At 46.6% G+C, this 26,518-nt stretch overlaps 1 protein-coding gene across 3 annotated transcripts in view; it reads right to left on the minus strand.

Annotated features, from left to right (window-relative positions):
* SETD1B (SET domain containing 1B, histone lysine methyltransferase) overlaps nucleotides 1-26,518 on the minus strand; it is a 56,218-nt gene that overhangs the window by 21,649 nt on the left and 8,051 nt on the right. For all 3 annotated transcript variants that reach the window (XR_015704098.1, XR_015704099.1, XM_087754667.1), the window contains exons 6-7: nucleotides 25,117-26,292; nucleotides 1,937-2,707 (exon numbers count right to left, since the gene is read on the minus strand). Coding sequence is in view for 1 of the 3 variants with exons in the window: in XM_087754667.1 (XP_087610793.1) it covers nucleotides 1,937-2,707; nucleotides 25,117-26,292 (1,947 nt within the window). In the remaining 2 variants the exon portion in view is untranslated. The remainder of the gene's footprint in view (nucleotides 1-1,936; nucleotides 2,708-25,116; nucleotides 26,293-26,518) is intronic.

Genomic DNA, 26,518 nt, shown 5'->3' on the forward strand with positions numbered 1-26,518 from the left:
GATACTGCTCTGAAAACTAGCATCTGAAACAGAAGATGTAGCTGCAGGTTGTGGTGTTGGGGTTTTTTTTGGTGTTTTGGGTTTGTTTTTTTTGGTTGGTTTTGTTTTCTGTTTTTTTTTTTTTTTACAATAACTCAACTGTAATAGTAATTTTGAGGTTTGCATGAACCTTTCTATAGTGTTAGCTTTTCTTTAGTAGAGACAAATTCACCACATATTAGATCACAGAGCTGCTTGCTGGCCGAGGTACACTTTAAATTGGCTGAGAAAGGATCTGACGACTCATGCAAAGCTGTTTTCTTAACTAATCCCTGGAACTCCTTGTGTATTTGGCCAATGTTCAGCTTCTGAGTTAATTGCTGTTGCATACATGCACTGGAGAGGCAGGAGGGGTGTGGAGAACTGGAAATACCCACAGATCTCATCACACAAAGTGGGGAACACAAAATAGCGGCTTGGTTGTTTCAAACACTCTTGTTGCATCTGACTTAAGTTTTCTGTAGCTAAAGTTAGCTTCCTCTTAGATGCAAAAAGCCCTTGCACATTTGTCTCCTGATCTTGGGGTCATTTCCTCCTGCAAGCTCCTTCCTGGAGGCAGCAGGGCCGCAGACCATCAGGAAAAAAAAAAAAAAAAAAAATCAGCTAAACTTTTCAAATTTTAGGCCCTGGAACTACTGCACTGAGAGGGAAAAGGGAAAGGAGATTGGGGAGGGAAAGTGAATAACCTTGGGCATTTGGGGCGTAAGGCACTTTGGGGCGTTCTTGACAGCCTTCCCGAAAGGAGCACAGTGGAGAGGACCTTCCCATGTGTACGTGCTCTGTCTGTAGGAGCAGCTAGCCTTGTCCTAGAACTACTGCTCATCGGACTTCAGCTTTAACGGGAGCGTGCAAGCCCCACCTGGCAGGAAAAGTCTGCAAACACGCACCACGGGGCTGCAGTGACGCTCAGGAGGTCACCTAGTCCATGACCCTGCCTTGGGGCAGCAGCAGCTGCAGCAATGCCTTTCCTCAGAGACGCCTGTGTAAGGACATTACAGCCCTCCAAAACACAGTCGGAAACACAGCTCGTTTGCAGATCCCTCCTGGATCGTGCCCCAGCATGACCGGTGCATCCTGCTGAGACAAGCGAAGCAGCCATGCAGGCTGGCTTGGGCAACGGGCTGCCAAAGATGAACGTGCTGTCCGAGACCCTCACAAGGCATGAGCTCCGCTTAGCTCCTCGTACAGAAAGGGCTGCCCTGAGGTGGCCCCAAAGCTGGAGGGGATGAGAAAGAGGAGATCCACCCCAAAGCAGAGGGATGACACTGAGAACTAAACACTTCTTCTTCAGGCCCACATTCGAATCAGCGGGACGGTGTGAGGCAGAGCAGCAGTTCACTCCTAGTGAGCACTTATGGCTCCACACATGTTCAGAGATAACTCTGCACAGGGTACCTCCATCAATGACTAGGAAGGACTAAAATTCCCAGCCCATGTTTGTTCTGATGGCAAAACAGCATGAAATGCCTGCATGTATGGAGTGACATCATGGAAATAAGCCAGGTCTAATACCCAGGTGCTAACTTGTCCCGAGGCAGGTGCCTGCAGGGATGGAGCACCTTCCAGATATTTGCGGGCTGAGGTCTGCTGCTCCCAGCACACACTCTTGCAGCCTGCCTCAGCATGAAGACCAGCCCCGTGGGGAGGCAGGGAGGCAGGTGAGGGACAGGGACATGCATGCCTCCCATTTAATTTCAGCAGCCTCAGGCAATGTGGTTTCTCACAGCAAAGCTATTCCATGGCTTTATTTTTTGCTTCTGTTTTGGTTACTGTAAAATTTTAGGGTTGTGGGTTTTTTTTTTAAAGTCAGTTCCAGATCCCTGTTTACCCATTCCCTGGCCACAAGCACTATAAACAGCTCTCCCTGGGACCCAGCACAGAGTATGTGAAAGCCTACCTTTGCCAGACGTTCCTTCTTGTCCCACCAGTCATCAAATGCCCGAAATGCTACCACTTCAACCATCTTTCGGTTCAGGTCCCTTTTCATGATAGCCTTTAGTTCCTTCACTATGACCAGGAGGACTCCATCCACAGTGGCTTTGTGGGGATCTTCCTTCTTCGGCTCATAACCCGGTGGTGGAACCGAGGGGTCAAACTTGGGCAGTGGTGGCCACTGCTGTCCACGACCAAGAGCTGCTCCCATCGAGAAAGGGCGGTAGGGCGGAAGATTCACAAACTGCATCCGGCCCGTCATGAAAGGCGGATACTGGTATGTGTTTTGTGCCTGCATCATGCGGCTCAGCATCTGAGTTTGCATCTGGAAGGACATTGGCATGCCACCCCACTGGTTGCCCAAGACACTTATCATATCCACTTGCATGACAGGGAACATGCCAGGATGGAACGGAGGAAGCGGAGGCAAAATATGAGGCGGAGGGACCCCAGGGGGGGCAGGGAGTGGAGGCGGGGGGACGGTGACGGCAGGGTGAGTGGGTGGAGGTGGCGGAGGCAGTGGCGGAGGCATCGGGAAGCCTGGCTGTGGAGGCGGCGGAGGAGGAAGAGGAGGGAATCCCGGTGGTGGCATGGGGGGAATTGACGGGGCCATCACGGCTGTGTTGCTGACGGAGGAGTTCACCACAATGGTTTTGGCACATTCTGCACTGGTGATGGGCGCAGGATTGGTCTCGTCGTCAGAGATTTCCATGTCCTCCCCTGAAGAATGCTGACCCTGCGACAAAAGAGAGAGAGAAAAGGTGAGGAGCACATTCCTTTTACATTGAATACCGCATCACTGGGTGCTTCAAACAAAAGCTAAGTTTAACACACGTTTTAATTGGGAATGGAGAAAAGCAAGCGATGCTCTGAAGAGAGGGCCCACTGAGCAGCTGGTGCCTATTGAAGCTTTTCTCTTCCATGTCAGACCTCAGGAAGCAGAGAAGTAAAAGCTTTCTAAAAGAGCATCAGTACCAACTGAACAAAAACCTCAGCTTCTATGGAATAGGAGGAATTGCTCCCGTGCTCAGAGAAATACACACAATCCAAATGTCTTTCACTGCAAGATACATTATCTGTTATTTGCATCTGACAGGTGCATTACACCATGAGTTTTGATTCCTTAATTTTCACCATGTACAAAAAATTGGTCTGTTTTTTAATTATAATCCCTGGTTCATTTGCTGTAAACTCTTAACCTCTAACTGTGGAAAGACAATACTTCCACATGGTTGCTGCTACTGAAAGTTGTCTTGACTAGATCATAGCAATTCACATGGAAAACAAGAACCCCAAATCTGCTTAAAATTGCCTTTAAACATCAGAGTCATAAATGCTGGGATTCAGACATAGCATATGCCATGTTCTTAGGCAAAATGAATACTTTACTAGCCACAAGAAATACAGAGTTACATAAAATGCTAAAACAATGTCCCACCTCCACTGTCAAAGGGATGGAAACTGGATTAAAACAGAGGGTGCCTGCTTGCTCTGCAGTCTCAAAGCTGCCTGATTAGGTACAACAGACAAGCCTCACGAGCTAGCTCTATCCTCAATAGCAAATGGTCACACCTGCACGCTATGTCCTACAGTCACTTCAGTCCTGAAGGTGTCTCCAGCACAAAGAAACCACGGGTATGACGGTCACATCCCTTAGCTATTGTTAAAACAAATCCTGATAAGAAATACAGCAACCAAATATTGCTGGAAGACACATCCAACACACTGACTAGGAAACACACTGATCTAGGAAACGCAAATGGGGTTGACCTTTTACTAGTGGGATGTCAGCAAAGACAGGACAGGGTCCCAACAACCTTCTCCAAAACTATTGCTCCCATTCTTCCTTTTTTCCCAGCCAAAATCATCAAACCTCACCACTCTTGTGACAGCAAACACCCCTCAGCTATTTTCAGGATTGAAAAGCAGAAGCACTCATCACAACCTTCTCTCCTAGGCTCTCTACAAGCATGACCAGCCTGCCTCCTTTGAACGACTTACCACGCACTTCCTTCCTCAAAACAGCTTCACACAAAAAAGCCAGACAAGCAGTTTGCATGTTGCCACCAGCTGATCTAAATAAAGAGCATCCCCATGTTCACCAGCACAGAGCAGAGCACAGCAGTGATGCCCCACCTCCCCCGGAGCCCTCCTGCCTGCCCTGGATGCTGCGGGCTCCAGCCCGGCTGAGGCAGTAAGAGATCACGATCAAGTGGTCTTTAAGTGCCTCTCTGTGTCTCAATACTGGCAAGAGTTTTGGAACCTGCTGGCTGTTTTCAGCCAAATTTGACTGAAGACCCCAAAGATGTTTATTTCTTCCACGTTTTGTGCCAGCAGGTGCCTCTTCTGTCCGCTCTCCTTACGAGTCTCCCCAGTCTGAAAGAAAAGAGCAATAAAGCTCAGCCTTTATCAGACAGTGGAGACCTGCGCTGGGGAGAGCTGCTGGGAAGCAGGCTTTGTTGGCAGTTCTCATCCTGAAGCTGCTGTGATTTGATTTGTAACCTGTGAATTTTGCACAGGGGCAAGAGAACAAAAGCAAGAGCAGCTGAGTTGACAACTCTGCTATGAACTGTAGCTGTATGAAGCTGAGCAACCACAACTATCCAAATCAAACCAAATGCTTCACGTTTTATCAAAGGTCATCTCTGCTACAGCAGCTACCACCAGAGAGCAGGCTGAGCACAACGCTTGCAACAGCAGCTTTGCAAATCCTCCTGTCCTAGCACCTCCCCTCGCCCTGGCTTCCCCGCATTCTTCTGCTGCAGCATGAACCCACCAGCTCACGCACCGCGTGGGTCACCCCCAAAAAGCCACTCACAGTTTTAGTGGTCTGAAAATGCTCAACCCCTCAGCTCAACAAGGAGACCACCATTTACCCCTGCAGAAGGGCTGAAAGCATGAGCCTGGCAAACCCTGCAGCGAGTGCTATCGACCCCCTGCTAGCACGAACCGAGATGAGACTCTCCCATAGTTGCCCAGTTGCTTTAGTGTGTCTGTACGTGCAGGAAGGTGCTCCGAGGGCTGTTCTGTAAACCCTAAAATGAACAGTTAAAAAAGGAGAACTAGAAATAATAACCCATTGCACTTGAGTCTTTCCAAAGACGAATTGTATCATCTCCTCCTTGAGCTCTCCACATCTGGCTAACATTTCTAAGTGGGTCTCACACCCTGCATCCTCCCAGCTGCTCTACTGCAGTCACATCCCACGCCGAGGATGCTGGGGATTGAAAGGACATTCTGCAGTTTCAACTACCGCAGCTCCAGTGAAAGGGGCAAAGGAAGAGCAAAGATGAGGGCTGTGGCAGGTGTAAACAAGTTTCCTGCGAAACAGACCCCATTTTTCAGTAAGTGAACACAAAAGGCACTGTTTAAAGCACTGGCTCCAATTGCAAAGCTGGATGATGCTGAGGGTCAGCGTTGGATAGGAAGCCAGGAGAGTTCAGGCTACCAAGGACAGACAAAATCAGCTTCATATTCGCATTCATCTCATCTGATGGAGTATGGAGGAAAGTCACCCCACAAAGCCCCAGTGGAGCACCAGCACCAAACAGTGCCATGTGAAGCTCCCAGCCACAAATTCTCCTGGATCCCCAGTTCCTCCTGCAGAATCCTGCACCTTCCCAGTGCCACCCAACACCAGCCTGAGTCACCGCTCAACATCAGTCTCTGCTGAGCACACACCAGCAGTCCCAAAGAGCCTGCCCGAGCCAATGCGTCCTCCCTTCCTGGAGCAGCCCATCGCAGTCGGTCCTGCCGTAGGAGACCCGCGTGCTCATCTGCCCATCACCCAGACCCCACTCCTATCCGCACCAGCCCTTTACTCAGTCTCAGTACTAAAGAATCCTGCCTGATAAATGAGGTTGGTTTTCCCTTTTGAAGGAAATATCAGATAGAAAAAGCCAATCCTGAAATTGCAGAGAGGTGGCAGGACGAGTCAGACTCCAAGTTGTAGTGTACAGCAGCTTTCTTCATTCATACATGTGTTTATTTTTACTTAAGCTGAAATGAGAATTGCTAAAGCAATAAGTAGCATTTTTGGAAGACTGAAAGATTATTTGTTTTTTCAGTTCTTTTGGTGCTCGGATGGTTCTGCAGGGAGCAACAACAGACTCCCTGCTTCCTAAAATGCTGGGCTGGCAACTCACCTGCACTTGCACAGTGAACACAGTCTGTGCTCCAGTTTTATCCCAAGCAAGATGGAAAGAGATTAAGCATCAAGGAGAAACAGATCAAAAAGGCAGGGGTGGGAGGGAAGAATACACAAGGTTAGGAAAGAGGTCAAAACAAAGGAGGATCATCTACAAGGAAGTCTTTAAAGAAAGTTAAGAGGAATGAATATTTAAAGTGGATGAGCAGTTACAGGAAAGTTGTATCTAAGGGGGAAAAACATGGGTACCAACTGAGTGAGAGAGATCAAGGTACAGAAGGAAAAACCAAGGGGAGATATAGAAAGATCTTTCGTTACATTAATTTCTTTTCATTAACCTGTCTGATCCTGGATTTACTGTGGTTGCTACCAAATACCTCTCACGGTAGAGCTGAAAAGTAGCTACACTGTCTTCCCAAACAAACCACCTTCTAGCTGGCTTCCCTCTTTGCTCTCACAAGGGGAAAAAAGTGAGCTGATATGTGGCATACGTACTGCTATGAGGATGTCATGGCCATCACTGTCAAAAAACTGTGTCAATCCGTCCTGGAGTTCACCTGCACATTTCTGAGGGCATCTGGTACAATGCCTCCAAAAAATCTCCCTTCAGCCCACTGAGAGAAAAGCCATTTCCAACTAAATTAATTTCTGTTGCCATCTTTACTTTGCATTAATTAAGAGTTAGCAAAACAGGTATTTAATTATACGCATGACACATTTTACCACAGGTGTTTTAATGATGCAAATTTGTTGGGAGAGATTCATGTCGGCGTAACTGGTTATAAATGGCCTCGTTCATTGTTCACCCAAAATGCTAACTGCCGCCTTTAATATTGGTACAGTGTGTTTTAGCACAGGCGGAGCCTCGAGTTAAGTGAAGGGAACATCCTGAGATCTCACTCCTGGATCAGCCTGAATAGTGATGGGGTAGAGAGCCACTGAATGCAGGGTATCAGTCTTATCTCAGAGCAATACCCAGCATTTAGCAAGCAAATGTTCATACCTGCGGAAAAAAGAAACTACATCCTAATATTTGCATGCAGAACTGGCAGTTTCCAGATGTGAAGAGGCTGTTCTCTCCCCGAACCAGAGGAGCACTGACACTGCGGCAGCGGTTGGGAGCTTCATCGTACGTGCCATTCGGTACCTTTCCTACGGGCAGAGGAACTTCACATGCTTTCATTTCCTTTTAAAAAGGCCATCTGATAAAGAATTTACTCAGAATTTCAGAATGCATTTTGAATACCGTCAGCTCAGAGTTAATTTCACTTAAATATTCCGCTGGGTACCAAGTTACTTATATTTGATATAGGGAACCTGTATCTCTGAACATAGCAACTACTCTGATATAGTCTGGATGATCTCTGGTGCATCAAAATAATGAAATAGAGGATCAATGGCATTCAGCACAATGTGAGGTCATTAGCTTTAATGGAGTGAAGCACCCCATGCTTGCAAGAAATAGCAAAACTTTAAGCCTGCTGCAACTTGCTCTCACAGAAACCAAACAGAACAAAAAAATTCACTCCCTAAAACTTGGAAAACTCCGTATTTAAATACTGACAATCTTTGCCATTTAAAACACTAAGAAGAAGCTTTTCAATAAAGCTAGAATTAAAATCAGAAGTGGCTCTTGGACAAAATGTTTTCATAACCTGGTCAACCAGTCATCACTTGGTTTTGGATTAAGTCCACTCAAGGATCTAAAAAATTCACCCTTTATCCTTACAAAGAAGTGGGGAAAGAAAAACCTCCAGAGGTGACGGGGAAAGGACAACAGACAGAACAAGGCTGCACAGCAAGTAGCTGACGGAGTCGAGAATGGACTCTGGGTGCCTCCGACAGCCTACTCCCCAGCTCTGGCTGCCTCCCCACGCCGAGCTCACGCCATGCTCCTCGCTGCCCACACTCTGCGTTTGACAAGGGAAGCGTCCCTAGTGAGATATGCTGCAATCCCAGGGTGGAAATAGCCCATGTTCTCTGACACACAACTATCTCTTCCCAGACTCCTTCACCAGAGCACATTAAAGAGAACGAAACGTTTCAAACCTGCCACGTTTCTTACAACATCGTCCAGAACAAAAGGGAAGCCGGAGGATGCAAACCAGCCACCTGTAACTCTTCCTCAAAGACACAATTTCAATGAAAAACTCCTTCAAGCCCGTTCAAGTTTGGCCCAGAGAATGCCACCATTCACTTCGCTAACAGAGTGAAATACCTCTTGCTGTCCAAAAATCTGCATACTGGAGCACAGTGAGGGCTTCAGAGAGGGCTTTGTTCATTTTTAATCTGCTTTTAGCTAGAGAAGAGCTTGCAGGTTCCACACGTTCTTGGCAAAGCACATAAAGAGGAGCTGTGTCTCCGAACTGCCCTCTTTGCTTACTGGGAGTGCAACACTCGGGCACGATGACATGGCAGAGGGACCATGCTAAGCATTCACACCTCATGGTGTCAGGCGTGAACAAGGCAGACTCGGTACCGTATTTACAATAGGTACAAATATTTTTACTTTGCTAACTATAATTATAGCTCTGCCTCTGAAGGAACACACACAAGGGTGGTACTTTGCTGGTGTTGCGGAAGTAGAGCACGGGAGGGCAGAGCTACCCAAGATGGTCTGTCAGCAGTTTAGCTACAGCAGCAAAAAACACAGAGCAAACCACTGCCTGCACCCTGTTCAGAGAACTGTGCCATCACCAGCGCCCGTGGTGGCTCACGTCGGCCAGCATACCACCACTGCAGCCTGGATCTACACTGAAGTTTGTTTACTGCCTCCTCCCCGGACGCCCTGGGTTGGTTAGTCATGTCTTTCAACCTCCTCTGGGCACCTAAGAGAGCACCCATCCTCCTGCTGCTGTCAGAGCACGCGATTACAATCACAGCAGCTTTTAATTGGGACAAAAACAGCTTTCAGGTGTATTTGCACTATAATAAAATGCCCAGCTCAGGAACACGCAAATGGCAAGATTAACACATTATAGATCAGTGATTATAAATATCTTCAGCAATATGTATTTCTATCTCAAGAACAGAAGATTGCAAGATTTTTATATAGCTATATATTTATACAGCACTTTGCAAATCTAACTCACAGACAAAGGTTGCAAATGAAGCAGAGCAGAACACAGACAGATCAGGGCTATGGACTCATCACCATGTCCTACAAAAAACAGGCACCAAAAAGGCCGCAACAGAGCAGGGATTTCTTGCAGGAGGAGAGAAGTTACTTGGGTGTTTTGGTTTCTTTATTATTGATTGCAAAAGTATCTCTCACTACTTGAAAAAGAGAATTCAAGCTCTACGAGATGACAATATCCTACCTGACACATACAATGTCTTGGCTCAGTTTGTGTTTTGGTCTGGTACGTATTTGCAGCGCTTCTTTGGCACAGACTATCCTCCCCACACCTACAGGGCTGCGCAACGAGTAAAACAAGTGACAATAATATTCAAGTGCTCATTGTAAACAAACAGCACTGTAAACACCAGCCTAACTTATGCCACTTCCTTTTTTTCTTCTAATGCCAAGAGGGAACTTTAAGATGATACCTCAAACCACAGAAGGATAGAGGGAGAATTCCTCAGAAGTCCCTGTCGGTCCCAGAACAGGGGGACAGGGATGAGGAAAAGCCACCGCAGTGCTTGTTTGTGTCTCACAATGTGCTGCCTCAGGTGCTGTCCCTAATTAGACTGTCCTGCACATGGGGAGATGCCACAAGTTGGGATTTGGAAGCACGCGAAGAAGGAGCTCACCTGGGCTTTCAGTGCATGGCAGGAGGGGCTCTCAAGGAGGGAAAGCACATGAAGCTAATGCTTACAAAGGGAAAACATCTCGTCGCTCACTTCCAGTGTTTCCTGACACTAGAAACATAAGTAAATTGACTTGTGTTTTAAGGACAGCGAGAGAGCTGGAAGGCTGCCCGCTGGTCCATGCCATCACTAGAAAATCTAGTGAATTAAGATCATAAAATGAGCTAAAATGACAGACGTGCCAAAGAGAGGATCCCAGACTCTTGCAAATCTGCACCACCAGTCTCCTGCAGGCCGTCGGACGATGGCTCAAGCATCTGAGATAGGCTTCAACACTTCGAGGCACCTTTTCAGACTCCAGAGGGGATTATCCTCTGCCTTCTCCCCACAGGGTAGCGAAATAACATCCATGTCTCCAAGGAAAGGAATGGAGCAGTAGCTTAAGTCAGTATTTCCCAAAGCAAAGCCCAAGGACTACTGATGTGACACAGGGCATGAAACAGTGGTCCACAAAAATAAACGAAAAATAGGAGAAAAGAAATGCAACAATCAAACACGAGGGATTCATTCTATTTTTACTTGACTGTAAATAGAAGCTCCAGTGGCTGTAGAAGCTGCATGGATTCTTTTTTCCAAAAGATGAGATGGATCCTGGAGGAAGAAACACCCATTTATGCAGCCTCTAAGCATCTCCATGAGGCTAAAAGCTTCTTTTATTTAACAAGAGATCGAGGGAAGGACAGACAACTCTACGTGAAGCAAAGAGGACAGAGATGGGAAGCAAATGCAGTGTGATTAGTGGTCCAGATTTGCCTCAGCAGAAAGCCTAAAGAGATGAATTGGCAAAGAGGGCAATAACTTGCCGAAGGGTTTGGTCTGTTATGTTGTGTTACCTTCCAGAAAAGGGGTTGTTTAATTCAGGTCCTTCTCCCTTCAATAAGAGAAAGGAGACTCTGAACTGCAAGCTTCACAGCATATGATGTGGTTATATCGTTCCTATTGGCAAGACCACCGAAGAAGGGATATTTGGAGAAGTCAGGCATTGCCCCTGGGCTTCCAGCATGCACAAGAGACTCTCCAGTACCTGCAGGGACAGCTCTAGGCAGAATGCAGGCTAACACAACATCCTTTGGGTCCACATTCACCAACGCTGAGACTGGAAGCTTCCAGACCCCCTGACTGCACAGATTTGAGCCAAGATAAGCGTCATCATACAACTAGGCAGATCACAAAATACAGTGACAGTACAAGACGGGGAGTCACTGGCCCCCAGCCCGAGATCAGGGACACCTGGGCAGCCCGTGCATGCCCCGATGTGAAGCTTGCCTGGACAGTCGCCCCTTCTGCATTATATGAACAAATCCGAACTGGCAGGGCGAATGTGTGCCAATTCAGGGGCTGCGTCATGCAGCCACAGTGTTTTTCATCACATATGAAACACCCTAAAATTGGATTTACCATCTCATGGAACCATGGCCTTTTCCCTCAAGTCTTAAGTAGATCTTATTAAGGGGAAAAAAAGGTTTCTTTATGGGGGGGAGGAGGAGGTAGGGGAAAGGAAAGAGCAAAAGAGAGAGGGGTGTTAACATTGGGGAGCCATGTAACAAGGCAGGCTCTTTCCACAGCAATGGTTGTTCTGGTTTCCCTATTTTAGATGGGGGGAAGGGATAGCTGAAGAGCTATTTGCAATCTAACTTCAAAGGCTTTAGTCGGCTGGGAAGCTAAGTCATGCATAAAAGGATGGTAGAGTGGCAAGAAAATACCCCCTACAGATAAATTAGTCAGGGAATGTTCTCTGCTTCTCCCAAAGACTTTCATACAGCCAGACTGGCTTTACCCAGGTAAAGCCCTTTTCAGACACCAGGTTCAGTGATGCAGAGTCCTGGGAACAAACCTGCCAAATCCAACAGATGAACTAAACAGTCTCTCTGAAAAAGAGAAAGGCAGCAGTAGGCATGCAATAGGCTTCTCTGTCATTTTCTGCCATCTCAGCTATTACCAGTAGATTTTATTCTAAGGTTTGTCCACACACAGAAGATGCAGAGTTTGAGGCAGCATCTCCCTCTCTAAAGATGCAAAGAAAAGCAAGGAATTTAGGAGAAATCACATAGTATATGGAGAACTCATTTCCCAAATGACTCTGAAATGCTCAGTTTTGTTCCTCACACTGGTGTGCAGAAATGCACCCACATTTCTAGAGAACAGAAGGTACTTTACAATCAAAGGTAAAAGGAATTGGGAGTCCACCTATAAGTTAAAAAAAGGAAAGGTGCAATAACTGCATGTGTAGAGTACACAGATACCTTACAGTTCAGTGCCAGGCAGGAGTTCACATGCCATCCCCTGAACTTACCCTCATACTTAAACCTTAGGTCAAATGGAGCCATGAATTCAGATCTTGCTACCAACAGGGCAATAAGAAAGCAGGCAAGCTTGGCCAACGGTCTAGCTTCCCAGCTGATACCAGCCTACTGACAAACAGGTTGTACACATCCTGTATTTAAACAAGTTCTAATCAGCAGAACTAGGCCAGTTTGATATTCTTCCTCTTTTACGTACTACTACTATACCCTCGAGTATCTGAAATCACATGGCTATTACAGTTATGGCAGCATTTTCAGTGCTCTGCTCAGTGCTCTCTGCATTTTCAGTGTTAATAGCAACAGCAGTTTCATTTGCAAGACCTGGACGTCCGCAATGCAACCTGTGCAATGTTGAGTCTCCTCAGAAGGGAGGGCAGAAACCAAGGAACCGAGGTCTTGAAGAACAATGGGCAAAAGAAAGAAAAAAAAAAGAGGAGCTTTTGTTAGATCATTCATCAATACCATCTTTTAATGCTCTTCTGCTCGCTGCCGTCTGCTCTCAGACCCAGGTGCCATTAAGTATATCCTCAGGCAGCAGTTCAGACACTTGCCTTCCTTCTCAAGAGGCATCCCAAATGATGAGCCTGGCTTCTCCCTCTGCTCTCCAAGAGCTGTAGCTAGTCTTGCCCTGAATTTCTAGGGTGCAGTCCTGATCTGTTCATGTGGCTGGGAAGCAAAGAGGCCCAACTGTTTTTGGCACCTGCAAGAAAACCCAGGAGCCTGAATCCACAGCTGATGGAGGTAGCCCAGAACAGCCGTTTCCAAACAAGTACAGCCTTTACTCTCCAAAAATTGTGGAACAAGCAAGGGGAAGGAGTTAAAGGCCTGATTTTCATGTGAACCTTTCCCCTTCCTGAACACTTTTGCTGAGATTTCATGAACCCTCTACTGCTGGCCCGGGAGGTCACACAGACTTAGCACTACTCTCCTCCCAGCAGCTCTCTTCTAACCCAGTACCAACTATTTGAGAAGAAGTAAGAAAGCATGAAAGAGGGAACGTACTGTTAATAAAGTCTTTAGGACCATGTTGTCATCTTGACCGCAGTCAGTGGGAACATAGTATGGTTTCAAGTAAGAAAACTTGCGGCCTTCTGTTCTGGAGATAGCCACTGCCATCATCCAAAGACAGGACAAACAGGACATCTGCTGTGCTTCTGAAATTCCCAACAAAACTGCTGCAGACAAGACCATTCAGCCAGTCCACCTGATCTTGACAAAAAGCATTTAAAACTACTTTGGATGAAGCCCCCACAGCAGGTGGTACAAGCGCTCCAGGCCCGCTGGAACGTCGCAGCAGAGAACGACCCTGGGGAACGAGAGGCTCACGAGACAAAAACTCTCTAACTTGCTGTGGCCAGACTGCGAGCCCTTTGCAGCAGTGACCACAAATGATGACTGGCACCCTTAATGAACTTAGCAGGCTCCACTCATTTTCTGAGCATTACAACACAAGCTACCAAGTCTTTCCCAGCAAAGTGCCGTAGACGCGTTAAATCCCAGCTAGATGGCAGGAGATGCTTCACTCCAAGGAGCCTATTTCAAGCAGCTAAAGAGACTGAGTAGAGATGTTCTTCCTCAAAAGTAAGGGTGAGGCCAGCAAGAAACAGTTCCCCTTTGGTAACATTTCTCTTCTCTTATGGATCTTCTCTCTGGAGGCATCTTGAATTTTTCACTGTTTTATTTCCTGCTTAGATTTTCCTTCTCTTGCTGTACTGATTTAACTAAGTGCAGTCAGAGAGGAGAGAATCAAGCACATCAGCTGAGGTACGTAACATATTAATTAGAACATTAAAAATCTTCCTCATCCTAAGACAAAGCCTAAAGCTATATCCAGCCAGAAACAACTTCAAGTTGTCCCTCTCCAAAACCTGCTCAGTGAGGGAAAGGCAACTTTTTCCCCATACCATTCCTCTTGGGTGACGGAAACATAACTCTTGTGGCTGCCAACTGTTGACTGATCCCTTAACAAAAATAATCTCTGTGCAGGACATGACATTTCTCATGGCCTTCTAGAAGATACCAAATTTTTGCTATTAAACTATCCACAGTATATGCAAAATAAATTGTGTAACCGCAACTGTTCTAAATTACCAGAGTGGAAATACCCCACAGCTGGGCTGCATTCCCACCACCATTTGTGCAGACATAAAATATTCAAAAAAGAGACAAGAGGTGAAGTATGCTCATTTCCTCACCTGTCCCCTAATTAGCAATTAGGAGGTTTAAAACAAACACATGGAAACACTTTTCACCTAGAGCAAAATTCAGCTGTGCACCTCATTGCCACAGGATACTGCAAAGACTCAGAAGTGCAGATGGATAAATGCATTAGACATTTGTGAAAGATGGGTCCACCAGCAACTACTGAACAAGATCACATCCTAATCTGCTGGTCATGAGTAGCAGAGGGACCCCGGGGGAGCACCACCGCATACAGCCCTGCTGCTGATGGGGTTTTTGCATGACACGAACTGCTCTGACCTCCCACTGAAGATCCTTCAGTTACCTAGAGGAAATAACCCCAACACCACAGACAACCAAGGAAAGGTAAAGACGTGCCTTTTCCTTGCTTACTCACAAGCGGGTCCAAAGTCTCCTTTCTGTTCTTTCTTGCAGCAAAGCCATAATCAAGCTCTACCACAGATGACCGCTCCAGAGGAAGGGCTGCATGCACACGTGCAGAGCCGTTCAGCAGCAACCAGTGCCAGGCAACCCATGCTCTGCTCCTCAGACCGACCACCCCAGCCCTCAGGCTCTTTCAGGCCTCACCATGTGGTGACATTTATTTTACCCACTTCTTTAATATTTGCTTTAAAGAGCTTTGCTAAAATGGTCAAGATGAGTGCAAAGCCCTGCAGAAGCACAAGGTAGTACAGCATCTCTACAGCCCATACTTGAGCAGGCCTATCTAAACCACTATCAATCACACAGCTCTTATTTTTATTTTTTAAAGCAGCTTTCCCATTAGATTGGTTCATTAGTTTGAAGTTACATATGAACTCTTGCAAAGGCAAGTTACTCATTTAAAGAGCTATGTGAAACAGTTGTGAGAAAGGCACAAAAACAGCCAAACACGGCTCTGCGCTCGTGCACTCCATGCACTGCTCACCGGTTCAGGTGACCAGCTGGAAGGCACAGGCATCTCTTTTTTTTTCCAGCAGTTGTGCAGGAACAGCTGGCTTGGTGGTTTGCACGTAGTAGTTTTTTACTTAGGATGGTTTAGCCTCAGCACCAGAGCTGCATGGTACTTCTTGTACCACATAGCATAATCAGCACATCTCACTTACTAGATGTGATACTAACGTCGTGCCTCACTAGAACAGAGTTACACTGTGCAATACTCTTGATACCAAAGCTAAAATAATGAAAACACTGCAAAAACTAGGTCATAACAAGGGTCCAACATTCATCCTTCTTACAACTCAGTTTGTACATCTAGTCCTAACACAATCTCCATCCCAGTTCAGAAGTCTAGAGAGTACTATGAGATGCCCTTCTGATTTTTTTTTTAAAGGCATGGTACTATCTGAAGCTCAGGGGTTTTTTCAGCTTGGACACTGAAAGCAGGTCCACACAAACCTTTTCAGAGCAAAGACAGAGGCCATGTGGAAGCTACACCTACTGCACAATGGTTGACTCCCCAAAAACCAGTGCAAACCCACCTGTGCAGTTCCTTGTGTCTGCCTTGTCTGCTTCCCCCATCTCCGTAACCCCACAGCGATACACAGCCAGCTGAGCCGGGCTGCAAAAGCCGCCCAGGGTCCCCACAAAGGGCCGTGCACCTGCAGCAGCCATGCCAAAAGACACTTCCCTGACTGCAGCCTTGTGCCACAGAGCACTTTCATGGCACATGAATCCCAGCAACGAGCCAAGACAAAGCCATGCAACAAGATTTCCTCAAGCTGAAGCCTGAGCATCCAACCCAGCAGGCATCAGAGCTTACTTCTGGCGTCCTGCAGCCAGGCTGGGTGCTCCCTGCGTGATGCCAGCTCCCGGGGAATTTAAAAGCAATCCCAACATTAGGCCTCCAGCAGGGCTCTGCTGGGGCTGGGCTGCCCTTCACCACCAAACCCTCACCACCTTCCTGCCTGCTTCTCACTGACCTGGAATACGCCTCAGGGTTGCAAAACCATCTGCTGTTACCACTTTTCTGGTGTAATTTGGGAGATACATCTCACCTGTCATTGTATTAACAAGCAATAAATTCATTGAGATTCCCTTGTCAAAACGCATCCTTTTGCACACATCTCCAAGGCATATATTCAACCGGTAGATTGCCCTTTATGTTTTATTGTAATTTGAATAATTTTATGCAGTACTAAGGATTTTCATATTTTCCAAGTAATTTTTTTCCTGGACAATACCAAAATGCTTGTAGCACCATGATAACAGTTGCTCACATTTATCTGTACCCTTCAAAGACAATATTTCAATTATCTGCACTGGAAACTCTCAGCCACATCTGCTGACCAAAATGCCACATTTGGCAACTGCTTAGCAACAAGGACTGGATTGGGAAACTGTCCCCAGAGCGATGCACCAACATTAAACCAGCTCCTGCTTCCACCCAATAACACTGCTATCAGCTGAAAAATATATATATATATATATATATATATATATATATATATTTTGTTTTGCCTGGGACACACGAGGCACCAGAAATAACAAGCTCCTTTGGGAGAAGGGAAACCTGGAAAGAAGCCGCCTACTTCAGCAATCCCTCCCCAGGTTCCAGAGGGAACGTCTCCCTGACGTGTGCAACGCATGTTCATCCTGCACAGCAGGAGGAGGACACACCACTTGGACATCAGCACAAAACTACACTGCTCACTGTGAAATACAGCTCTTTTTGGAAAAAAAAAATGGATATAAGAAAGTGACTCTCGCTCCACACCATCCGTGAAAGCAGCAGACATCCGATTCCTTGACCAGGCCAGCAAAGGGCCGTTTCAAACCCAGGAAAGACAAAACCCAGTCCTTCCTTCACGTCACCCAACCTGCACCATCCACAGCTCGCTCCTTTGTAAGGCTCCATGCCATTGCACTCATTGATACAGGGAATTTGGGCAGTAGTGAGCCTGAGGACATCCCACCTTGAATGCTTGAAGGTGCAGGCAAGGAGGAAAGAGGGAAAGGACTGGATCCTACCAAGACCATCTTTGCAACTCCTCTTCCTCCCCTCCCCACCATTTCCAGAGCCTTTCTTCTAACTATCTCACTGACTTACTGCCTGATATGGAGAGACAGATACTGGGCAAAATGCAATTGCGCTGGTCAAAGGTGTGTGATAAATTGCACTTAGTACACAGTTATCAACTCCACATAAATACATACTCCACAAAACACACGTGTTCAGAGCAGCCAGCAAATCCAAATGCCACTAAAAAGTGCCTAAGTCAAAACGCCCAAGTCCCAGTGAGTGAAAATTGGAAGTTCTGCTACAGCTGTCTGACCCTTTTGCAACCAAACCTCCAAATCATAAGAACTGCTGCCAGCTTCGAGTTCAAGCAGCAGTTTCGTTTCCTCCCCGCGCCGTGCCTGCGCGGCGCTCACAGTGCCCTCTATGCAAAGAGCGATTGCCGAAGCCCAAGCCACGAACAACTTCCTTTACTCAAACTGCTCCTGAAGCAACACTTTTGCAACGCCCGGAGGAGTGAACCTATTCCAGCCTGGGGAGAAATTAGAAACCCCAACGTGCCGTCTTACTATTTTATACGCATCTTGACCTCATCAGGCCTGTCTGCACCGCTGGAACCTTGTGAAAGCGGCCACTGGCTTTATTTTAGCACTAAGCAAATAACATGCATTTTAAAAGACTTTTTTTAAAACTTTTTTTTTTTTAAATACTTTGGTTTTAGGAGCTGAAAAATTTGAACAACCTTTTTCTCATGATGAATAGGCATTTCCAAAAGCAAGCACTGCACTTTCATAATAAAGCCTGAGACAGCAGTAACGTCTGGGTCAAAGGAGCCCTCGTAGGCAGGTACGTGATGTGCGGAGTTAACGAACTCAGGGGTTTCATTTTGAGTTTTGCCCCATCTTCACTAGGTACAAACAAGTACCCCAAACTGAAAACTAAAATTAATAGAAGGGGGGAGGCAAAGTCATGGGACTCAAAACTGATGCACACGGAAAAAACGTTCTACTGGTGAACTGTATCTATTTAGAGGACTCCAGGAAAGGCAACAGCCAGCAGAAATTTGAATAAGCACTCGTCTGTTCACTGCTCTGTGTCAGACACAGACACATATAGAACACAGCGGCTGCTCCATCTTCTTCAAAATCAGACCCAGAAATTAGTGCTGTTCTGGCGGCTGCCAGCACAATATGTTAACAGCAATTATTTTCTCAATATTTCTACTGATTACCTAACACGCTGGCACATTTTCTCAGTGTCACTGCATGTTGCAACACACGCTGCCATCCAGTAAGTTGCCTGCATTCCCTTGGTCACTTTTCACAGCCATCAGATGCGAAACGCAACTAGAATGATAATGGGTTGGAGAAACTGCGAGGAAAACGTGTCACTTCAATGTGAGGCTTCACAGCCTGCGTTTATGACATCTGAACATTCAATATCATCACTGGTAAAATGTGAGTGTTGAAAAGAATAGGAAGAACTCTGTAAGCAGCAAAAGGAAGAGGCCAAGGGCTCTCTAACTGTAAATGGTCTGCAGAGCTCAGACTTGCAAATATTATTCCGCCATAAGCTATATGCTACGGTTAAACATTGTCATTTGGATCTAAGCTTCCAGCGCAGCAGAGCATCTATAGATTACATAAACACAAAATAAGCAGCGCTCTACCTATTAACAAGCAATTCAATTATACATACCCAGCCCACCAGGAACTGAAAATTTACAGAAAGTCACTGGTGGCAAAACAGAGAACGAACCGAGCTAGTGGCAAGAGTATAATCAGCAACAGTGATTTATAAAAAGGGATGGCAATGTCTTTTCTATTAGGTATGCAAAATGCAAAAGCCTCAAAGTCTTGGCCTAGTACGAGAGAGTGAAAGAACCACTCAGCCTCCCAACCACAGCCTGCTTTCTATTTTTCAGTTACACTCCAGAGCACTTCACCATTTCTAGCTCTGTTATCAACAAGAGACATGTTCTCTCATTCTACTGAAGTTGTTAGGTATCCAAAAAACCCAAACCATAAACAGTCAAATATTTCTCCATTTAGGTTTTTCCCTCCCCATGAGCATGCACGTATGAAAGCGTGCATCACCAGGAATACCAGGTGAATCCTATGCAATTCTGCTCTGAAAAAGTGACTGTACAAACTGACACGGGGCTTGTTACCTCTCGCTGCTTCCTATATGGAACACATTTGGCTGGTCAAGCCCTCTGCTCTGCTAACCACCAGCCTTGCGAGCGCTCCAAGAATCAAACTGGAGCCGAATACAAAACGTCAAAAGTGAAATACAACTTAGAAACACAAAGAGACTTCTCTACTTCATATAAATTTTTGTAGGAGCAGCAGGTTGTCATGTGGTAAATGAATCAGATGTACAAGGAAGCAGTCCCTGCCTGTGGTCTTCAAATATCAGCTCCAGAAAAAAACGTAGAGATAACAATACCCTGCGTTTCCACTGCTTCAGGACCCAGGACATCCCTACTTGGCCAGGTTATATGGGAACTGACCCTCAGCCCCGAGCATCCCCAGGAGGATGTAGGGCTGCAGTCCTGTCCCAGTGTGCTCCCTCCTCTGGACGCGGAGGCTGAACAGATCTCTGAGCTCTCCAAAGGGTCCAGTGTAGTGTCATATTTAAATCACCTTTCGAAGGATTTGTGTGCTACCTTTCTTCTCTGAACAAGCTTAAACTCCGCAAGATCCCCTGAAGTCCCTGTGGCTTCTCACTGCTGCCGTGCATGGGTCAGGGAAGGCAGAACTGAACGCACAGTCTAAGCAGCTCGCTCTCATTTTAATTTCACAGGTTTAGCATGGCTGGTGTAATTCACATGTAAAACCACAGCAGTCATCCAAATCTTTGCTGCCTGGGCATTGGCTGGCTGCATATCTGGAAATTCATGGTCATAACATATACCTATTTTTTGAGTTTCCATTAGGAACCAGTTCTGTCAGGCATGATCACATTCGTAAGAGCTCAGGAGGCAGGAAAATTTGAAAAAGTGTTTATGAGACTGGACATAAATCACAGCTCTCAGGTTTTTCTCCCTTCTTCAATTAAAAAAATACATTCAGAGCAACCGTTCCCTACATCTACTCCCCCCATCTCCCTCCAGAAATGATGAATCCCACTCTAGCTGTAAATTGGATCCCAGGTGTACCCATATATATTATAGATACATAACAGCTACTTATGGGCATAAGGGCTCTTGCACAGTTACTGTGGAAACCAAGGTATCAAATTTCCTGGCTCTTAAGACTCTACCTTCTCAACCTTAATGTGCATTTACCTTGAGTAAATCACTTCTGCACTCTCCAGCCCAGAAACATCCCTTAGGAGAGTGCATTTGAGTTCATCTTCAGGAGGCTCCATCTAACCCGCTGTCAACGTCCCAGGAACACAGTGCTGCCTCCGACCCCGCACAACCCCCAGATGGGAGCAGGTACAGAAGGAGAGAGCATCCTTCTGCAGGCAGAGACCAACTCGCTCCTGCACAGCACAGCTCCAAGGGGCATCGACCGCTCCTGGGGCAACCACTTCAGGTACTGCTGCTGGCAGAGAAACCCCTGCAGCTCCTCTTGCTGCCTGGACAGCATCGGGACACTGCTTTCTCTCACAGGTGCTCGTGACAACTAAAAATTGAACTTGGCTCTGTAGAAAAGGGGAATCATTTACCAGCTACTGAAACACAGCCTGGTCTGAATAGGGATGCAGCGGCGTGGAGCAGCACAAGACACGATGCAGTGCCTTGTGGAGAATGTCATCACATCCTGCTAAGGCTCCGGAGGGACAATGTGACACTTCAACGTAAATTTCTTCCAGTTCTGGCTACGACCACACAAGAACCCGAAGATATTTCAATGCGAAGTGCAAATTCAGCCCAGATGTAACTTCAGAGACTTGAGCAGAGCTCACTGTAGGGCTGAGCCTGACCCACCTCATCTATGTGTAAGCGCAGCTCAGAAATTCTCCCCGGGTAACTGCAAGAGGACCTGCTGCATATGCACGGCTTGCCACAGGGATGTTGATGCTGTCCTGTAAGAGGCACCTCAGCATCCAGCATGGCATTTAAAAACATTCACAACAGCCGGAGTGAGACACTGAGGGGTGCTGGTGACAGCAGTGGCTTTCGGGGTCTCTAGGGCTGCTGTGCACTGTGCGACTTCCAGTTTGCTCCCCAAACCATTTGCTTAAATTCACAGCAAGCAGCAGGAGAACTGCTCTCATCTCATTCATGTTTCAAGATCTTTATTTTTATGATTATCTTTGGCATTTTTAAGGCACCCCTCCCACCACAGGAACTAGGTGCCTAGCCAAACTACTAGGAAGACAGGAGTCTGTTGATCCCTCAATTAAAAAGTACTTTTGTATTTATAAATCTGGAAAAATACCATTGTCAGTCCTACGGTCTTCCTATTACATGCTGGCTATGCACACAAACTAATACATTCATAAGCTGAAAAATGAAAGGCATCATCAATATACAACAAAGTGACTTGTTGTAATCCTGTCACCCTCCCCAGCGCACACAGGCAGGGCCTCTTCCTGTAACAAGCCAAGCAAAAACAAGACCTGGCTCAAATGGGATGTCAAAACGTCAAACTGTACTTACTTAACCTTTGCACTTTTGAAACAGCAAAGATCCTGTGAAAAAGAAATTATTACACTTCTTTCCTTGTTATCTCTCAGGAACATAGGAAAGAAAGTTTGTACATTGCTACCCTCAAAAATTCTCCTAAAGTAACAATGCGGCTCGGCTGTTTCCTTTCCTTGCCATCTTCTAGCTTCTTGAAAAAGCCCTCTCTGTCTTGTCTTCCTGGCTGGCAGGTTGTGCTGTTTGTAAAGGATCCCTTTTCTCCTCTTACCTCGTACTGCCCACATCCCGCTCTGTTCCACCTCTCAGCACTTGTCTCTTGGCTAAGCTTAGCAGGACTTTCTCTGCAGACCATAATCACTGCTCTGAGATTAGTCGGAGTTAGGTGTTGCAGACAGATGCACAGCCCTTCCTCTCCCACACCCAAACTCATTGCCAAGCTCTGGCTTAGGAGTATCATACCGGATCTTGAAATCAAACTCCGGGGTCTTGCATGATAAATCACAGCAATTGCTGAGACTTGGCTGTACCTCCTTTACTTATGGCAAGTCTGAGGTGGTTAACTTGCCTGATGATTTGACAGCACTTCATCTATAGAACAAATGTAACCGTATTAGCAATCGTTGACAAAACTCCTGCTTGTTTTGATGGGAAACAGGAGTAGGTCCTTGAAAAGCACCTACTGTCTCAGGAAAAACTTCCCTGCAACTTTGCTGGCATCCTTATGAATCCTGAGATTTTCCCAGCTGGAGAACCCGCCCAAAGAGAGCTGGCCTGGGGCTGCTCCGACCCTTGAGGAGCCAAATATGAAGTAAATAAGAAGTTCAAACTCTCTGTCCTTTATTGCTTCCTTATGACATTTAATGAGCCCTCCCTATGCTAATATATCATATCTGCTCTGCTCCCCACACCACACAGTCACTAGAAATATTCGGGTTTGCCTTCCCTCTGTTTTGCTGGAGGATTCTCTGAAGGACTGAAAGTTGAATAGTGGTATCACAATAGGCTGAAGCCTGAGGTTCAGCTTTCCAGCCCTTAGACAGACTCAATGCCCCTCTCTAACTCAGTTGGAAAGCTGCAGCTCAAATTTCAGCCTATGTTAAGTCACTGTTCAGCTCTGCTCCTTCAGCAAAAGAGAGGGAAGCCAGGAGAGCCTTTTTCTAAAGCAAAAAACTGAGGGGGGAGAAGGGCGGGGGAAGGAAGCAAAAACACATGGAGATCGTTTTTTGTGCATCAGAAGGAGCAATGAAAGGCGCAGGCAACTTTTCAAACATGCCAGAATAGCTTAGTGTGATTTGTAACCAAGAGGAGGGTTGAATAAACAGCTCCAACAACAAACATGAAACTTTTTTGGGGGAAGGAGACAATTAAGGCAGAAGTGACCTGCACGGAGACCCTGCTACTACCTTTCTGACTTCTGGAGAGGATCGAGGCGTTTATATCATTTTGTATCACAGAACCATCGACGTGAACTTCTGACACCAGCATCTCATTAAGGGGAGACAAAGACTTAACATGGGCTTCAACGTCAGCACACCGCTGCCCCATATCACAACCTACAAATATAACATCCCAGCCAGTCCCCCAACGCTGATCTCAGCCACAGAAAGTGCCTGACCCCACATACCACACTGGCATTCATCCATCTTTCTAAACAGGCTCAGAATTGGCTGCAACCCACTTGCACGAGAGTAAGGACAGCAGATACAAGCCCAGAATGGCAAGGAGATGAGGGATGCCTTCCTCATTTTTTTAGACAAACTAAGAGTATCCCCTCTTAAGCCTGCCAGACTGAGCTCAAGGAATCAAAACTCCATTCCTAATTAATACATCAACGGGTCCCACCAGCCAGGGACTTCCCTCCCAAGAGGGGAGCCTGGGCCAGCCTAGATGATGAATGAGACCTCAAGCAGCTGAATTGTTTCAAAGGCTAAACTGGCAACTGCAAGGACAAGCAGGTTTGGAAAGGCACCTAGAAAAAACCAAAATATCCACTACAGTTACAATTTTTTTTTTTCTATTTAGCACTGAGACCTGCACTATGTTATTGCTGCAACGCTCTTCCTCCAGTTAAGCACTCTGCAAAGCCTATGCTGACAGGAGCAGCTCCCTCTCTCCTGAAATGCAGCCACTTCTTGGGTGAAAACCTCACAACTGCAGACCACTGGAGGGAAATCCATTCTGCCAGCTTAACCCCAGCAAACTTTCATGAATAAATTAATCTACCACACTCGGGACATTTACACAAGACCAGCCCTCTTGGATGGTTGAGGTCTCCTTACTGCAGAGTTCTTGCACACCAGGGAGAGCAGTTTCATTTGCTTGCATGGCTATTATAAACACGGAGGAGAAAGGGTCTGGCAAAGATCTGTATTTTCATCATTCTTTGACACAGCAGAATAGCACCAACACGTCCACTGCAGCAATACTCACATTTGTTGCAACAGACCTCCCAAACAGGCAAGCCATGCAACGTAATTTCTCTGTCTGCTGGCACCATTCCACACCGTTAAGCTCTCGCTGTCCCTTCAGCCACAAATGCCCCAGCAGAGGCAGCAAGCTCCGCTCTATTATTGGAAGACTCAGTGGAGCACATCCCCCACAAGCCTACTACCTCCCTCTTTCAACTGAGCAAAGCGAGTACTAAAACCCAGCAACTGTCTCCCGTTCAAACCAGATGGCATAAATAGCTGGAGAGCTATCAAACAAAGTATACATTCAATACTTCGGCGTAACATGAAAGCCCCGTTAAGCAAGTGTGTGCATACATACACACCCACGCTCAGGGACCAAAGCAATGGCAGAAAGTGCTCGATTAACTCCTCTAGTGGCTTAAGTGTCTGTCGACACTCAGGACATTCACACAGCATGAGCACTGGCCAAACTTCCACGGCTTGTGCAGTCCTTGAGCTCTCCTGAAGCTATAAATTGCAGCAGGCTGCTATTATAAACAAGGAAAGCTGGAGACTGGCAAGTTGATTAAGACCATCACTTTGTGTCACGTCTAACTCATTTCCAGCTGCCCTGAGTAAAAGAAAAAGCCACCAGAAACCCTATGCTCTAACGACACTAAAAGAAAAGAGTGACTCCCTGCCCTGTCCGGCTCTGGGGATACACACAGAGCTTCATAACTCGGTTCCAGCTCACTTACCTCATCCATTTTTTCTGACGTTGGAGTCTGGTCACCAGGCACCATTTCTTTAGCCTCCGAGGTCTCAATTTTGGAGGTCCTGCTCAGCTGATCAATGGGAGTCATGCTGGCCTCCGACGTCCCCCGGGAGTTCTGACTCAGAGAAGCCGTCCCAGGGATGGGCTCGTCATCGTCAGAGTCAGGTAATGGCGTTGGGCTAATGTCCTCCAAGCCTGTGCTGGAAGGGCGCGAGGAAGGCGTCTGACCTCTGTAACCAGGCTGAGAGTTTGAACCGTACATTGGGATGGGAGAGAGCTGGGAAGATGAAGAGGAGATAGGGCTACCTTCCATTCGGACCTCATTATCCGAGTCATGCTCGTTAAGAAAGGGTAACTTTGTTCTCTGCTCTTTTAAGAGCATCTCAATCCTTGAGTCTAAACTGTTATGCTGCATTTCTGACTCCATGGTGGGGGTGCCGGGGGTCTCGCTTCTCTCTGGAGTCTGAGAGAAGGATGTTGTGCTCGGTTCAGGAACAGAGTTTGAATCGGGCAAGGGTGGAAGCTCCTCCTGTTTCTCCTTCACCGGGACAAAATCGATGTTAGCCGCAGCGCTGCTTTCCACAACCATCTCAGTGGGAGGTGGCGCAGGTCTTCGGTACTCTGTTTCCCTGGAAGTCTGGGGAAACTGCTGCTCATCGGATTGGGGAAATACAGCTGGTGCTTGGTAGGGAGAGAAGGCAGATTTGTAGCTCGAAGAACTAGAGTGGCTCAGGGGAGGAGTGTGAGAGAACTGAACTGGCTCCTGCTGATGGGATTTGTATGTACTAAACTGATGCTCCGTCCCTCGGTAAACACCTGCCGAGTTATGAACATAGTGATGTCCCGGTCGACGGTTGTAGGCATCTGTAAATTTTGTTTCGTGTCTCCTGGGTTTGTACCCGCTGTCCTGCCCAAAATGGTACACGGGCGTTGTCTGACGACTAGAATAGGTGGAATCCTGGGAAAACGGCGTCCCTAACCGTGGGGTGTGAGGCGTTCCTTGGGACTGTGGGGTAAATTGGCTGTACGAGTTTGGGGTGTCTTGCCGACAGCTGGAATAGGCTGTGTCATGGGAAAACGGCGTGCTACTGTTTGGGGTAACAGATGATCCCGCAGAAGAAAGGTTACTCTCTTTCAGGCGCTTCAGGGAATCTGTCAACTATGAAAACAGAAGAGAGAAAAGCACCTAAACACACACTTTTAAAAAGATATTTGTCTAATCCGTTTGGTTTTCAGAGGAGTTTGCACTGATTTCAATGGCAAAAAAAAGAAAATAGGTTACAGCATCCCTGAAAACACAAGCCATTATCCATTACTAACAGCTCCCTTTGATTTAAAAGGGAAAGGCAAGCAAAGAGGAACATGTTTATAAGAGGAGGAAGAAG

Source organism: Nipponia nippon, unplaced genomic scaffold (assembly GCF_047370975.1).
Source record: "Nipponia nippon isolate SJK-2023a ecotype South Korea unplaced genomic scaffold, ASM4737097v1 scaffold_18, whole genome shotgun sequence".
NCBI lineage: Eukaryota > Metazoa > Chordata > Aves > Pelecaniformes > Threskiornithidae > Nipponia > Nipponia nippon.